Genomic DNA, 16,876 nt, shown 5'->3' on the forward strand with positions numbered 1-16,876 from the left:
AAGATGCAGCGAGCGTATTAGACATCAACACCAAAAAGCACAGCAGTGTCTCATCTAGCGCATTCTGGAAAGGGCATTACCCTTCAGAAAAGAAGGGAGATGGTGCTCTTTGGCCGAGAGCCTACATGAACTCATGAATTATATATCTGGGAGCTTCTTCACATTCCTCTTCCCTGCTGCTTTACAGGAACCATATTAAATTGAGTTACATATCTCAGAGGCTTGCTTTGAAACACATGCGTTATTTATCATGTTACACTGTTAGAAGAACTTGTGAACTTTACAAATCAAAGAGAAGCCTGCACATGTGTTTTCCCACATTTTTTATATCCTAATGCCTGTCAGCTTTCCAAGCACCAGGCCGGCTGTTCGATTCACTGCCTGCTCACAAAATCATTTTCACTCTTTCATACTCCCAAAACTATCTTGTCCCTTTTCTCCACTAAGCAGAAATCCATCCTGTTACCAGATTAATTTGGGTTTCTTACAAGTACCTCTGAAGGCCTCCCTCTGGGGCATCCCTCAATCCCATCTCCACTTCCAAGGGATTCGTTACGGAAACCCGAAAGGTGAGGGCATGGACTTTTGATAAGCTGCCAGTGCCTGGTATCAGCCCAATTCATGGCAGTAAGATTTTTTTTTTTAAAGATCTTATTTATTTGACAGAGAGAGATCACAAGCAGAGAGAGAGAGAGAGAGAGAGAGAGAGGAAGCAGGCTTCCCACTGAGTAGAGAGCCTGATGCGGGACTTGATCCCAGGATCCTGAGATCATGACCGAAGGCAGCGGCTTAACCCACTGAGCCACCCAGGCGCCCCATGGCAGTAAGATTAAAGCGGAAACCAAACAGTGTGGTGGACAACCCTAGGAAAGCCCTATCCCCTCTGCCTCCTGGTGTTCAGGCCTTCATGTAAGCCCATTCCCTGAATGTGGATGGGACCTGTGACCTGCTTCTAACCAAGAGAAGACAGTGAAGTGATGGGATATATGTGAGTGCATGCACCTAGCTGTTATATAGAACTACAACGTCTAGCCTATGAGGAGGTGCTCTTCCTTGTGATCAAACAAGTGGTGATTTGGGGAAGGCCACATGGCAAGGAACCGAGGGTAGCCAGCAGCCTGCAGGCAGCAAGAGCTGAGGACTTCAGCCAACAGGCTGAATCCTGTTAACAACCACATGAGCTTAGAAGTGGATCCTGCCCCAGCTGAGCCTCAGATAAGAAAGCAGGCCCGGGCAGCACTTTCACTGTGAGAGCCCTAAACAAAAAAATCCTGCTATTCTGTGCTCAACTGTTCACCCCCAGTGACTGTGAGATAATAAGTGTGTGTTGTTGGGGAACCTGGGTGGCTCAGTGGGTTAAGGCCTCTGCCTTCGGCTCAGGTCATGGTCTCAGGTCCTGGAATCAAGCCCCGCATTGGGCTTTCTGCTCAGCACGGAGCCTGCTTACTCCTCTCTCTCTGCCTGCCTTTCCACCTACTTGTAATCTCTGACTGTCAAATAAATAAATAAGCAGAGGAGAAGTAAAGCAGCCTCTGGCATCTGAGCGCCAACCTGGCCTTCTAGACAAGACCTCGATGTTGCTGGGAGCTGCCCTGCACATCCTAGATCTTGTTGCTAAACATAGGTAATTTCAAAGAATGTCAACATCACACAATGTCTTGAAGATGAAGGAAAAGACATGAGCATTCCGTAATCATGTCTGAACATGGACAAAATCTCATAAATGCTCAAATCGCAAAAATGACCAAACATACCCCTATGCTGGCTAATAACAGTACACAGCTTTAACCATGATTCATTACCTCATCTTTTTAATTTTTTTCATTTCCCCATCTTACTAAATTTATTTAGACAATCATTTATAGGATCACCCTTCCTTAAAACATCCAACAGACAGCAAAGCCCTACTTTCTTGGTCCTTCCCACAAATCACCTAAAACAAGCCAGAATCCCACAATAAGTCTTTCCTAATGCTTCCTTACTGAGATGTTGCATGGCTCCCCACCCGTGCACAGTCTCCCCCACCAGCACCAGCAATAAACCCGACTGTTCAACTACAGTTGTGCTCCTCATGCTCTCTGGTGAGAGGCCACTGATAAAACAGGAGCAAACAATAAAGCAAACAACAACTACAACAAAGCCACTTCACCATGGAACTTGCACAAAATTAGAGAAGTATAAACCAATAAAGTAAGAAAGAGTCCATAAACAGTTTAAATTAGATAAAAACCACAAAAATACAATAAGCTATCTCCAAGTAAGTATAAAGAAATTATGAATAAATGGTATTAGGAGAGTGGATAGGAGGAGGAAAATTGGCATGAATCCCATTTTAGAATAAATAAAAGTGAACTCCACATAAGTTTTTTTTGTTTTTGTTTTTTTTTAAGATTTTATTTATTTATTTGACAGAGAGAAATCACAAGTAGATGGAGAGGCAGGCAGAGAGAGAGAGAGAGGGAAGCAGGCTCCCTGCTGAGCAGAGAGCCCGATGCGGGCCTCGATCCCAGGACCCTGAGATCATGACCTGAGCCGAAGGCAGCGGCTTAACCCACTGAGCCACCCAGGCGCCCAACTCCACATAAGTTAAAGAATTAAACATCATCAGTAAAAGATGAACTGAAATGTAATGGATTACTTATTGGATCCATGGAAAGATGATGACCTGGTCACCTGGAAACTATAATAAAAAGATCCATTGATTTACATACAAATTCCTTCTTTATAATGAAAAGCAATCAAAAATAAAAAAACACTGGGTGTTACATGCAACTAATGAATCACTGAACACTACATCAAAAACTAATGATGTACTGTATGGTGGCTAACTTACTGTATATTAAAAAAAAAAGCCAAGAAATACTTTAGTGATGAAATATATAAATCTAGAATATAGACTATATTCAAATTTTTAAAAATTTTTTATAAACATACATTTTTATCCCCAGGGGTACAGGTCTGTGAATCGCCAGAGACTATATTCAAATTTATATGCAAAACATCACATATCCAAAAGATAAATGAGTACAGATAATGACAATTTATATAGTACAAAACAGAGCAAACAAAAATATGGAACCATGGCCCATCCTCTCAGGAGCAGAGGTGCTATCTTATAGCTACTAAAGTAGCAAGTTAGACAAATGAACAAAGTTGGAAATGTGGGGCCATGGTGAAGCCCCTTTATCACTGACAGTATTGTGTGTTGTTACAACTTATTTGTAAAGCAACAAAGAGAGATAACCCAACACCCAACTCCTAAAAAAATCTCTTGGTAGAAACTATCTGCTCAGAGTTTACTACAGCATTATCCACAGTGGCAAACACAGACAACTTAGAAGTCGAACAACAGGGAAATGTTTGAGGAACTGGGCTGTATTAACACATGAATTATCTAGTATTCAAATAAGTGCAAAGGCTAGAAACATAAAAAATGTTTAGGATTCGACATGACAAAAAAAAATGCAGACTATAAAAAGCAAATGAAGGTGAGTATCAGCTAAAAGCTCTCACGTGCCAGACACTGTTTGAGGTATTTAGTCACATTTCACTTAATCTTCACAAAATCCTGACAGTGAAGTAGTATTATCTCCATTTTACATAGGGAGATAGGAGGACAAAAAGGGGTTAAATAAATTGGTCAAGGTCATACAGCTAGGACGTAGACAGATATGATCTAAGACATGACTTCAAATGCTGTCTTTTTAACTGTACCACCCGACTTCTTGATGCCCTACCTGATGGCTGCAACTAGGAACCACCATGGAGATGTGGGACCAACCCTGGAGGGTAATATGCAAATGTGAGATGACTCTGATATGAGAATAAGATTAATAGGATATAATTTAAAAAAGCATTACCTTTAACGCTATATGATCTACATACATAATGCAAAAACACAATCAAGCAGTGAACCCTGAACCTCTAATTCTTCATTAGCAGTTTAATTACTTATGTCCTTGGAAAAACACTGGTTCCAAACTACTTCCAACGTCACTCTTTTCTGGCAGAATGGAATGTAGGTAGAGAGTGCAGTCACAGGTCGTGGGTACAGATCACAGTAGAAGGGTGAGGAGGGAAAGTTCAGGGGATAACAGACCCAAAAGGAGACACAGACATGCAAGAGCTGACTGGGGAAAGAGGTAAGCTTCAGGACTCCCAGGCAAAGAGAGGCATATGACCAACAAAGGAGGGTCAGCCTGCTTGGTTTCCCTCTTAAAATAATCTGAGCTCTTATCTACCGGCAGTGGGTGAGTATGAAAACAAAAGTCAGGGCCCCTGCAGTGAGTACCCCAACTTCTAGTTGTTTTTTTAAAAAACTGGATTCATCAATGCTATGTGGCAATATAAAGGCAAGAGCCATCCAATTGTGTGCTGACCACCAATCAAGAAACTTCCTTTTTGGGGCAATGTATAAATCGTTCTCCCCAATTACACTTTCAAGGCTTTTAAGCTGATCTGTAACTTTGAGGATTATCTAAGTCCTTTTCCAGTCAAATCTCTGAGGACACTTTGACTACTGTCATCTCTCCTTGGTGGCAGACTGAAACAGAGGACACTTTGGACTCCATGAAAGCTGGATTAGAAAACCCGTATTAAGCAGCACTGACTTGGCGGGTAGCGGGTAGGGGAAACGTGAGAATCACACCCCCGGACTTTCTAAGCCATTTTACTCATTGTATTGCTCAAAGACCCCCCATTGGTGGGAGGTGACCCCCTGCAGTGTTTACAGAAGGTCATAACTCTCAGTTTCAGGAGACATCCTTTCCCCAAGTACATCATCTCTGCAAAATCACTTGAGAAGAATATTGCATGGAGGGCTGGAGCATAACTAATTTGTCGTCAAGGCTTCTGAGACAGGGAAGGCAATGCTGGATGCTTTAATACACATCAACGTTTTAGGGCGATGGACTTGAGTATGGCTGGGAAAGGAAGGATGTGAAACAATGCCCTGTAAATCTGATTTCACCGATACTACATCTCAGCCGGACCAGAATCAGTTATGTGCACAATGATTAATCACCATCTCCCTGAAATAGTCAAGGTCCTGCTGCCTATTCTTAGGATAGAAAAAAATCTAACACTGAAATATAGCTTTTAGGCTTTAGTTCATTCTATACCCTTTTAATAAAGTGGAACAAAAAATTTTGCCTTGGGCTTGGCTGAGTTATGGGGTTTGTCTCCTAAGTGGCAAAAGCTTATTCTTCTACCCAATCACCAAACTGAGCCCGAGTTATAAGAAGCCTGGTAGAGAAGGAAAAATGCCTATGCTATACCTCAGACATCAATTTATCAGATGTGATCCTTGCTCTGAGAGACAGGCTTTCTCTTTATATGTATAGAAAAATAGGCACTGCAGAAGAAAATTAACTGAGCTAACGGACAAATGCTGACGGCTTTGCATGGCGTGCATGTCTCTGATAAATGTCGCTGGTGAATTACAACGTGACTCCATCAATGATATGGAAGGGTATAGGGACACAGAAGAGATCCTGGGGGCATGACCTGAGGCTAAGACTCCACCTGGGGCCCCACATACCTTCTCTGCGTACTCGGACACGATCTGCTTGATCTCGGCGGAGCAGAGTCCCACGATCTGGCCTACGGAGCTGGCAGTGAGGCGGCTCTGCAGTCACGGGGAGGGGGGGTTCTTAAGGCCATGCCTTGTCTTTCACAGAACTGGAAAATCTGAATGCTCTGAGTCATATAGCAAAAATAGATAATACTCCAGGGGAGGAGGGGGAATACTCTGGGCTTTGTTTAGGTATCTATCAACAAGGAAAGGGGAAAACAAGCCGTGGGGCAAATGGTAAGCCATCTCTCCATCATGTGAATCATTCAGATGTTTGTGCCAGATTCTTCCTGATCCCTGGGAAATCATTCTTTACCCCAAATACCCCATCTCAGGGTCTCTTCCTGAGCAGAGGAACCTGGAAGTCTTAGAACTGAGGGGAAGAAAAAAATACACATGGGACAGAAACAGGAATCTTAGAGCTCTCCAAATACCTCATTACTGCCACAGGCTTTTCCTGCCCTAAAAAGGAGGGATCCTTTCAAAGCCCTTGGTTAAACCTTTTGGACAGGCCCCGAGGTCTGGGAAGACCAGTGAAAAATGTGGTGTTGTATTTTCTAAGCCGATGGCGTGGGAAGGACGAGGGTTGTTCTGGCATGGGTGGTTGTGGAGAGGCAGGGCTGAAGCACGGCTCCTCTACAGATGTCCTTGTGATGCCGTCCCAGCAAGGACATCCCACTCTCACAAGGGTCCTTGCAGATCCCCAGAGGTTCCCATGGACGGCAACACTATGCACTGGGAGAAAGCTTCCTAAAAGACCCTAAGGAAAGAGGAAGCACTGACTGCTAAAAAGACAGGGCCCTGATGAAGGAGGTCCCTCTGGGAGGAGGCTCCCTGGAGTAGCAGAGGGCGGTTCCACATCCCCACCTCCACATGGCACCACACACACAATGCCCCCCTCACCTCCTCATTGGCCATGGCGGTCATCTTGGTCATCAATGACTGGATACGCTGCTGGAAGAACGGAGAGAAGTAGCAGAAGTACGTAAGGCTTCTGCAACGGGTCTACACAGACTTTTGCGGTGCAATCCAAGGTTGTTTACTTGTTCTCTCTAGTGAGGCTCATGAGGGAAGGGGTGAGGAAAGGAAACTGGAAAGGGTGTGAGAGGCCAGCTAACAGCAGTGGGGTGTGGGAGGCAGCTGGCCGTTTGCAAAGCTGGGGGTGAAGGGACAATTTCTCCCCAGATGCCTGAAACAGAAGCCCCAGGGGACCTACACTGGCCACACACCTCTTCAGCAGCTTGAAGCTCATCTTCCTCACGGGCATCAGCTTTTTCTGCAGCCGAGAGCCCTGCGGGAAGGACCGTCTTCTTGTCCTCGGCCTGGAAGGGAAGATGCAAAAATAGCTGGGCCCTGGAGATGAAGACTCAGTGGAGAAAGGCTGACAATGCAAAGAGGCACAGATCTGTGAAGGACAATATGCAGATCTGGAAAGGTGAACCAGTCCCTGCCAAAGAGTGGGGGATCCAGGGACCTGAGCTTCCAATCCTACCACAGAACGAGCAGGTCAAGGTCCAGGCCTTGGCCCATGCCTCACGCCATTGCTATACTGCTTGCTGGTTCAGTGCCTATCAGGTCGCATGCATTTGCCAGACTCCTCCTTTGACTGGGTCTCCTCCCTGCCTTAACGCCTTCAAGAGCAAATCACTGCCTAACAGAGTATATTTTTCAAACGGCCACTTGAGACCCACTGGGGGACATGCAAGTCCTTTAGCAGGTATGGCCAGCATCTATAGACATGACACGAAAATAAGAGAACAGGACACATCAAAGTGCTTTACACATAGTAAAGGGTTAGGCACTGCTCTGTGAAACCTTTATTTTGGAGCGGTCTGTGTGTGTACTGAATCATGATGAAAAACAGAATTCTTACTGCTAAGGGTAGCCAACAAAGTTTAAAAACCACTGGCCTGAAGGATAAAAATCGAACTACTTCACCTGGTGATCCAGCTTCTGGCTCTGGATCCAGCCTCAGGCTCTAAACATACCCACCGCCACACTCAAGACACCTGCATGACCTGAAGCTTCTCAAAACTGCACTGCAAGTCAAGAAAGCTTGCTTCTAGTTCCGTGTCTGCCACCTTGCAGCGGGGTGACCACAGGCTTACCTTCTCTGGATATCAGGGTCCTCTTGGATTGAAAAAGAGAAATGGCGGTCTCAGACGGCCTCCTTAGACCGACCCAATTCTAGAAGGCTTTTCTATAACCTGCCTGTAACTGACCCCAGGGAACACTGTGAGCTCCTCACTGAGGGGGATATAGGTATCCCCTGATTTCAAAAACTCGTGTTAGGCCACTTTGCTTTCACAAAAGACCCCTATTAGTACCTGTTGTTGCCGATCAAAAGAAATCTGAAAAGGATTTTCGCTTTTACAAAAAAAGGTGAAAGCGAAAACAGTTTTCAGCGTTTAGCTGTGAGCCATTAGGAGGGAGTGTGTAACCTGGGCAATGAAAGCGGGCTGCTGAGCTCCTTCCCTGGGAACGACATTCAGCATCTCAGCATCAAGCTGTAAGAGCTTCGAACTGTATCCAAGCATCTGTGCTTTGTCTCAATTTATTTTGTGTGTCTGTTGGCAAGGCTTGTATCAGAAAAGCCTAAGACTTGACTTTTTGGGTCTAGGAATGCTCACAAATTTTTCATATAAACTGATGGCAATTGCTTCTTTGCTTTATACCATTCTGCCTTATAAAAGGCTTTACAGCTACACTCTACTTTGGGATAGTAGAGGAAACCTGTATCTGTATTTGTAGACAAGCCCAAAGTGAATACCATTTAATGAGCATCGCATGGCTTTTCCAAACATCATTAATACACCCAATAACTATACGCACAGACATTCTTTTTCAGACTAAATTACATGCCAAATTGAAAGTACACATCAAATTCTTATTACGTATCAGATGCCACCTGACATACACAAATCCAGAAAACCCTTGCTTTGGAGGAAATGACTGTTTAGTTAAAAATAAAAACACAATGGTTGCAAAATTAAATAACGAGAAGACCGAAAAAGAAGGTACCCTAATCAATGACTGGCTGCCCCGAACTACCACTGCCCCTGATAAAACAGCTCATGCTTATTTGGTATCTCCCGTGTCATTCTCCCCACCAAGGCTGTGAGGGGGTACAGTGACCACCCCTCCTTTACAGACGCCGTGAACTGAGGCGCAGTGAGTAAGTACACTGTCCGAAGTCACACAGAGAAGGGATCTGAAACCAGCCAGCCTGCCTTTGGCACACATGCTCCTATTCACTCTCCGTGCCCTCTGCCAACTGAGACAGCAATCACCACATAACGCAGGAGGCTGAGAGCCAGGCAGGCTTCCTGGAAGGATCAAGGTTCTGCACAGAGCCGGGGCGGCAGGAGAACAGAGCCTAGAGAGGAAGTGTCCTATGCAAGGAACTCTTGGGAGTCTGATGGGGAATGAGGGAAAAAAAGAGTACACATGGATCTCAAACTATAGGACTCTGCTTTTTAAGAGCCAACAACAACTTTAGTCAGCATTCCATTATTTAAAAGGCAGTGGTTAAGAGCACAGGCTTTGCTGTCCCACAGACCTGGGTTCAGATTCTTATTACTTCCCTTGAGGGGCCTGCGTGATTGTGGACAAATCCCAGAGCCTCTCTGAGCCTCACAGCTTTCTGACCTCAGCTTTTCTGAAAAAAGGTAGTGTCTTCCTCACTGAGTTGCTCAGGGAAGTAAATGAAGAAAGGACATGCAGAGCCCTGCAAAAAGGGGCTGAGGCACAGTATGGGGTCTGGCACTGTAAGATGCACATGCCCACCCTGCAGCTGATGGCTAAGGCTCATCAGTAAACACATACATTATGGGAGGTTTCTGAGACTGCCGTGTGAAGTTAGAACGCCCACTTCTACTTCCCTGAGTTCTCCACACTAGGCTGTCTTAGGGCAGGCCTGCAACATGCGGCTGTTTTGTTCTACATCACCGGCAGCACTCTGCTCACACCTGTCTAGGGTCTCCCTCCTCCAGTGGGGAGTGCCCAGGGCCCTGCAGCAGACTTCATCTTCATACCTCTGGAGTTAGGAGAGCCCAGCTGGTTGTCTCTGGGGCCATGAATTCCAGCCCTTCCATGAGGCTGCTGCTTCAGCGCCCTGGCCCACGAGGGTGGCAGACCGCAGCTAGTACAGGGAGATGCAGTGGCCCCAGGCAGCTGCCACATCCCCGCCAACCCAGGTTGCCCAGGGACTGGAGCCCGGGTCACTGTGAAGCCGCATCCCCCCATTCTTGCTAAGCCCGGGGCCCATCCGCATCAGACAGAGGCAAAGGGGAGGGGCGCTTCCATCTCTCCAATGTTCTCTCCCATTATCTATGCTTTTCTTACCTTCTCTGTTTTGCTCTGGCGGCTAAATCCATATCTCCTGCAGGCCACAAAAAAGGGGAGTTCAATTACTATTCGAAAATCACACCAATGTGGTCAAATGCATTTGGGTTGGATTTTTATATGAAAAGCACCAAAGAAAATTTAAGCCTTATGGTAACTGGAGAAAATGTTTTAAGTGCCAAACCACAGACAGAGGCCACTGTTTTTGAATGAAGGGCCAGCCATTCTACTAGCCAGGTGAACACTATGACCGGGAGCTCTCCGAGGGAACACAGTGCAATGTTCTTTTTTAAGTGCAGCCATTCCTCCCTGAATCAGGAACTGTATTTCAGGCCCAAAGTTTAAGCTAAAAGCCTTAAAACTTTCTGTATGAACAAATGCAAGTGTGTTTGCTTGGGGTAAGGATGCTCCCTAATGGTTCTGTTCAGAACCTGGAGTCCGGCCTATTTTTCATTCTCCAGCGTTGCCCAAGCATGATGCCAACAATGTTATGTGTTCACTTCAGGCAACCTTACATTCAAAGAAATTCACAAAAGCACTTTACTTTAAATTAGTTTAAGTTCTTCTTCTTCTTCTTTTTTTTTTTTTAAAGCAAGTATAGCAATGTGCAAACCATTCAACCTGAAACAAAAAGCATGATGCAAAACACCACACCTCACTTACCTTCAAGCAGTTTCTAAAGAGATAAAGGTACATGCAGCCATTTAAGGAAAGCAAAGGAAGGATGCCTGCTCCGCCCTTGCTCAGGCTGGGCCTCAACGGGCTGGGCCTCACCGGCTGGGCTGGTGCACTGGCCTCCAGGCTCACTGCACTCCCACTCCACCTCACTCCCTCTCCGGCTCCCCAGCAGCCTCATCTGCACACGTCAATGGCCTCTTCACTAGGCCTCTTCCCTCTTCACTAGGGCTTCCCTTCTGCACCTTCACTAGGGCTTCCCTTCTGCAGCTCTGCCTAGCAACCCCTTAGCCTCACCTTCTCACCTGCCATGTTCCCGTGTGGTCACTGCCTGGCAGACCGCTGTGCACACACGGGCTGTTCTCCTGCTTTCCATTCACGCCCACAACTCTGCTCTCAAGCCCCCTCCTCTCTGAAGCATGGCCCATGAAGGACAATCTGCCTGGACCAATCCACCCCACCTCTGTCGTGCCCCATCCACCCTGCCTTCGACGGCAAGCGCGTCCAGCAGTCTGTGTGCCTGTCTGCACCCTCTTCCCTGAGGGCATGAGAGCTCCTTTTACATTTTGTATTTCCAGTGCACACTGAACAAATAAACTGAACAGAAGTGGAAGAACATGCGGGAATCCAGAAGCCAAAGCATCACCTGGCCTTGGGGGAGGCTGTCATGTAACTGGAGAGACCCCAGAGTCCCAGCTGAGCACAGTGTGCCCCTTCATTTGGCACAAATGTACAGATAAGTGCAGCCGACTAAAGGTAAATTCGGAGTGTCCACACGGTTTCTGAAAGGCCCTGCGGCAGATTCTGTGCATTCGTTTCACAATGTCTGAGGCAACTCCTTATACTGCAGAGGTTGGGAAACAAAGACTCTTGTTTTTCTTTCTTTTTTTTTTTTAATGCAGGGGAAGGGCAGAGGGCGAGAGAGACTCTTAAGCTGGCTCCACACTGAGTGCAGATCCCAAGACAGGGCTCGATCTCATAACCCTGAGATCATGACCTGTACTGAAATCATGAGTCAGACGCTTAGTGGACTGAGCCAGCCAGGAGCCCCCAGAAACTCTAGTTTCTACACTCGGGCGCACCAAGGGCTGCGAATGCTACCCTGAGTTCCAGCAATCAGGGGCGCTTCCCGGCCATGTGAATGAGCAGCAGCCAGCTGAGGAGAGAGGTATGCTGTGCTGTCTGGGTCACAGAAGTAACCTGGTTCTGGGGCCAGCAGCTGTGGCAGTGGCATCCTGATTCCGGCTGAAGTGGTGTGGTTTCTTTGTGAGCAGCCATGATGCTGGCATCCCAACCCCTCAGGCCACTAGCTAGCTTCCCCATGGTGGAGGTAGAAGCAGCATCCTTGCTTGGTTCTGATGTGCTGCTTGGGCAGGGACCCCACCCAGCCTGGATCCCACCTCTCAAACATTCCCAAGGATCCATGGAGTCAATCCCTTCTGCTGGAACTAGCTGGAGGGTTTGTGTTCTCACACAGCGATCCCTGACCAATAGAGGATCTCACCACAGTTCCCCATGCCTAGAAGTAACCTTGTACCTTGGGTGTCCTTGGTCTAGTCTGTGGAGACCCTTAGGGCAGATGACATATCCTCAGACAGAGAGGCCTCATCTAAGGAGCCAGAAGTTTTTGGATTTTCCAAATAAAGCAGTAAGCAACTCAATGTGAGTGACTCAGTTCCTGCCTCTTCTACTCCTTGGTAAAGACAGAGGTTTTGGGAAGAAGCTTCTGACCACCCAAAGGCCTGGGTTAGGCACCAGTGTGCTCATCCCAAGGGCTACACTAATTACATCTGATCCTACAAATCTGTCTGTTACACTCCTGGAAGGAGTACTTCACTCATTTTTTTAAATAGTTTCTTAAACTGAAAAATGATTCGTATCACATAAAATTTACCATGTGAAACTATACACTTCAGTGGTTTTTGGGCAGATTCACTATTTGTGCAATCATCACTATCTAATTCCAGAATAGTTCCATCACTCCAGAAAGAAACTCCATAGCTATCAGAAGCTCATCTCAAATCCCCCTTTCCAGCCCCTGGCTACCGTTAACTGATTTTCTGTCTTGAGGGATTCAACTGTTCTGGTGATACCATATACACAGAATCTTGGGTAGCCTTCTGTGACTGGCTTCTTCACTCAGCAGGGTTCAGACAGCTCCACTGACTTATGTTTCCCCAGCACCTAGAACAGTGCCTGGCACATAGTAGGTACTCAGTCAATGTATGCTGAATGAGTAGAGTCCAGATGATTTTTAAAAAAATCTCCTTCTCCATGTGTCATGGTGACAAGGCTTCCAGGACAAAGAGCTGCCCTCGGTTGCCTATTAATGCCTGCCTCATTACGTTCACTGGCCAAGATGTCTCCGGGAGACTTCCATGTTGTTTGAGCTTCACCAGGAGAACATGTATCCCTTTCTGGCCTAGCATCCCTCACAAAGAACAAGGGGATGCTTCCCCTTCTTTCTGCCACAAGCATTTACTTCACTTTTATCTTTCACAGGTGTGCTGCTCTACCCTCCCAACTCCCTCTCCTCTTGCCCTGTCTTCCCTGCCTCTTCCTCACAAGGGCTAGCCCGAGATCAGTGCTGCCAGATGCTTTAATTTGTTCCCACCTTTCCCTGTGTTAGCTCTGAGCCACCAGCCCCGCTGATGTCCTACCCTGTCAGCACCGACAGAACTCTGGTCTCTCACCGCCCACCTTACCTCCTCACTTCCTACACCTCACACTTGATCTTTAACATCAAGGAGGTACATCTTCTAGAATAGCACAGTCTAAAAAAAATGTAATGAGAGCCAAATAGATAATGTTAAATTAGTAGGTTCACATATTCAAATTACTTCAAACTTAAACTTTTCCCAATAACTAAATCAAGCGTGAGTCTTTAAATGTAACTTAATTAAAATTAAAATCCTGTCCTTGAGTCACACTAGTCAAACATCAAGTACTCAACAGCCACATATGGCTAATACTACAGCACTGGAGATCACAGTTCTAGAAAACAAACTAACCTTCAAAAACAACTGCTGCAGGGCAAATTAAATCTGGTATCAAACTATCTGAAATCCTGAACAAAACAGGGGCATAATTGCCCTGAATTGGGGGGTGGGGGGGAGGGATAGGGTGGCTGCATTACGGACATTGGGGAGGGTATGTGTTATGGTGAGTGCTGTGAATTGTGTAAGCCTGATGATTCACAGACCTGTACCTCTGGGGCAAATAATACATTATATTTTAATAAAAATAATTAAAAAAACCACACTAAATTGTATGTATTTAACAAGTGTAATGGGATGAGTTTTGACATATATATGTACATCTGTGAACTTAGATTTCTTTTAACTCACGTACTGCTTTTATACATACAAAAAACCAAAACTCAACTAAATAAAGCTCCAGTGTTCCTAAAACACAACACAACAAAACAAAACGCAATGCCCTAAACAGTAAGGACTGTGGACCCTGTTCTCCGTTCATTCCACAAGCATGTACAAGATACCTTCCATGAGCACGACACAGGCCTTGCCATCACAGAGGATATAAACAGGTTGCGAGAGTCACGTCATATTTCATTTACTAAGGAAGAGAATGACTTCAAAGCAACTAAAATCAGGTCTCAAATAGTGCGGAAAAGGCTAATGCCAGGATTCTAGTGGTTATGCTTCAAAATTCCACCTCTAGGTTTTTGGAGAGAGTCACAGGCCCAAGGTACAGTCACTTGCTGCTGTGACAGCAAACCGAGACTCAGAGTTTCAACCCCTCCAGGAGTGGAATTTCAAGTCAAACAATCTAGGATTTTCTGGACAGAGGTAATCTGTCGTAAGGGCCCTCTCCATCCTCCAAAGGAAGATGAGGTAATCACCTAAAAAGACTCCTTTTCTTCCCCCTAAAGGAAGGTGACCTTGACTGAAACAATCCTTTGTTTTCTTTTGCTAGTAACTTCGTACCCTATCCTCCTTCCTATAAAAACCTACTGTTTTGTACAGCTCGTGGGAGCTCATTTCTACTTGCTTCATAGGAGGCTGCTGGGTTCATGAATCACTTAATAAAGCCAATTAGATCTTCAAATGTACTTGGCTGAGACTTGGGCTTTAACAAAGTCAAATATACTGCACATAAAATGCATTTCCCCACAGTGGTAGTTCTACAGCACAGGTAGGTGTTTTAATTTAGCTCCTAAAAGCTGACTGGACGCATAACAAAACTGAAATAGTATAAACTTGCAATTTTGTTGAAGTCTAAAATCAAAACCATGAGTCTTGTTTTTCCAATACCATAACACTTAAACAAATCTATCCAAACGTGAACAGGCATACACAGCATGGCTGACAGGATTCAAAGTCCAACTTCATTTCAGCAAATAAGTCAAAAAAGGTGAAAGAAGCTGGAACACTGACCTCAAAGCCACATGCAGTGTGGGGCCTAGGCTAATGAGCAACCTTCAACCCCAAAGAGTTTCAGACCGTCTTACTCCAGGAGTCAAAATACTTGCCCTCTTATCTAGAGGTGAGATACAGAGGAAACCAGAGGCATAGACAAGAGATGGGGGATGTGGATTCTTAGGTGGTGGGGATGAGCAACTCAGGGGTGCCATGATGTTCACACCAAAGGGAGAGACAGGATGGAGGGTGAGTCCCAGGGCCAGTGGAGGCCCAGCCTTGCTTGACTGGGGAAGGGAAGGAGGAAGAGTGGGTTAGACCTCTCAGCAGGGGTTGGGAGGGACTAGTGTTAGGGGTACAGAGTACAGGGACAAGGAGAACTAAAAGAAGAGGTGCATTTGAATCTACAGGTCATATTTAAGGGCATTTGAGAACTGAAAACTGTTGCTACTGCTGACAGAGCTTAGCAGTTGATATTTACTGTTTTCTGCACAGGACAAACTACTCAGAATTCTTCACATGTAATCCTCATTTAAAGGGCAAGGCCATTTGTCTAGGGGACAGTACTGACCAAACCCTGAGGAGAAAGTCTGAAGGCCAGAAAGGAGGTGAGGGCTTTCCCAAGAAGGGGGAATGCTGGAGCTTTAAGTTTTGTCCAATATGCTCTGTTAGTTTTAATGATCACTCGCTTCTTGTTCAGTGTCAGACCAAACAATAAAGACTGGGCCTGTCTTCCTAAAACCAGAGCCGAACTTCCCCTGGAGGCTCAAACAGTACTTGTAGCTAATGATAAGAGCATGTTATCAGGGTCCAACAAACCTGAGTTCAAGTCCCAGTGTGAGGCTCTTAATAATTCTTAAGAGCAGTTAATAATTGATGTTGGGCAGGTTACTTCTTAAATTTTCTGATGCATCTTTACTATTTTCAAAAAAAGAGAAGTGAGGTGACTGAACCATCAGAAGGTCCTAAGCATCCACTTCCCCACCTCTCACAAACTCACCATGATCTCATCAGGAAAGCTAAAGAGAGAGAAAAATAACCTCTCTCCTTAAAAAAAAAAAAAAAAAAAAAAAAAAAAATCCTTCAGCGAACACCCACTCTAAGATCAGAACTCATCAGAAGTCAGCCTGACCCCACCAACAGGAACCGAGACTGACATCAATACACTCTGCTCTTTCTTACGCTCCAAATTTGAGAGGAGTCACAAAAGAAAACCTGTGCATTGCTCCCTTCCCTAGAGAAATCCCCACCAGGCTCTGGACCCTAACTGTACCAACCACTCCTCAGGATGGGCAGGGACATCCTGAAGTCACCCAGTAATCACAGGACAATAATGACTGCCCTCTATGACACATGCCAAAGAGCCAGTTTAAAACTGAGAATCTTAAAAAAAAATAGTGAAATATTGTCAGCCTGGTCTCGGTCAGGTAGACAATTCACCAAATCTCTGACTCCTTTTCATCCCCAGGAGCATGTGAGTATTCCGTGACAATGCGCAAAAAATGGAGGTATGAACAATACAAACTAAGAAAACCATAACACTCCCCTAAGTATTTTTGGGCTCTGGAACATGTGACACCCAGCGAGGTGGTCTTTCCACCATGGCTCAACTGGGGCAGTATGGCCCCACTTGCCCACCTACAGCTGGGGCTTGGTTGGAAAACATCCCAGGGCCCAGGACTCACAACCCGTCCAGCTGCTCAGGGCCCAACACTCAGAAGGGGCCCATGCTTGGTTGTCTTTGTGGTCCTGAAATTCCTAATAATTAGTCATTGCTAGCAATTTTTAACAAGGGACTCTGCATTTTCATTTTATCCTGGGCCCCACAAATTATGTAGATGGCTTGGTGGTGCCTGACTCAGAAGAGGAGTTCAATTCACAGCAGCAACTAGGGAGCGGCGAGGAG

At 45.7% G+C, this 16,876-nt stretch overlaps 1 protein-coding gene across 4 annotated transcripts in view; it reads right to left on the bottom strand.

Moving 5' to 3' along the window:
• The window catches only part of CCDC93 (coiled-coil domain containing 93), an 87,286-nt gene that overhangs the window by 39,950 nt on the left and 30,460 nt on the right, over window positions 1-16,876 (bottom strand). For 3 of the 4 annotated variants that reach the window (XM_059394424.1, XM_059394425.1, XM_059394422.1), the window contains 4 exons: window positions 9,917-9,953; window positions 6,802-6,894; window positions 6,476-6,526; window positions 5,540-5,626 (listed from right to left, as the gene is read on the bottom strand). In XM_059394424.1, coding sequence (XP_059250407.1) covers window positions 5,540-5,626; window positions 6,476-6,526; window positions 6,802-6,894; window positions 9,917-9,953 — 268 coding nt within the window. The remainder of the gene's footprint in view (window positions 1-5,539; window positions 5,627-6,475; window positions 6,527-6,801; window positions 6,895-9,916; window positions 9,954-16,876) is intronic. The other variant, XM_059394423.1, reaches the window with a different exon arrangement.

This window comes from Mustela nigripes, chromosome 3, assembly GCF_022355385.1.
Source record: "Mustela nigripes isolate SB6536 chromosome 3, MUSNIG.SB6536, whole genome shotgun sequence".
Lineage (NCBI taxonomy): Eukaryota > Metazoa > Chordata > Mammalia > Carnivora > Mustelidae > Mustela > Mustela nigripes.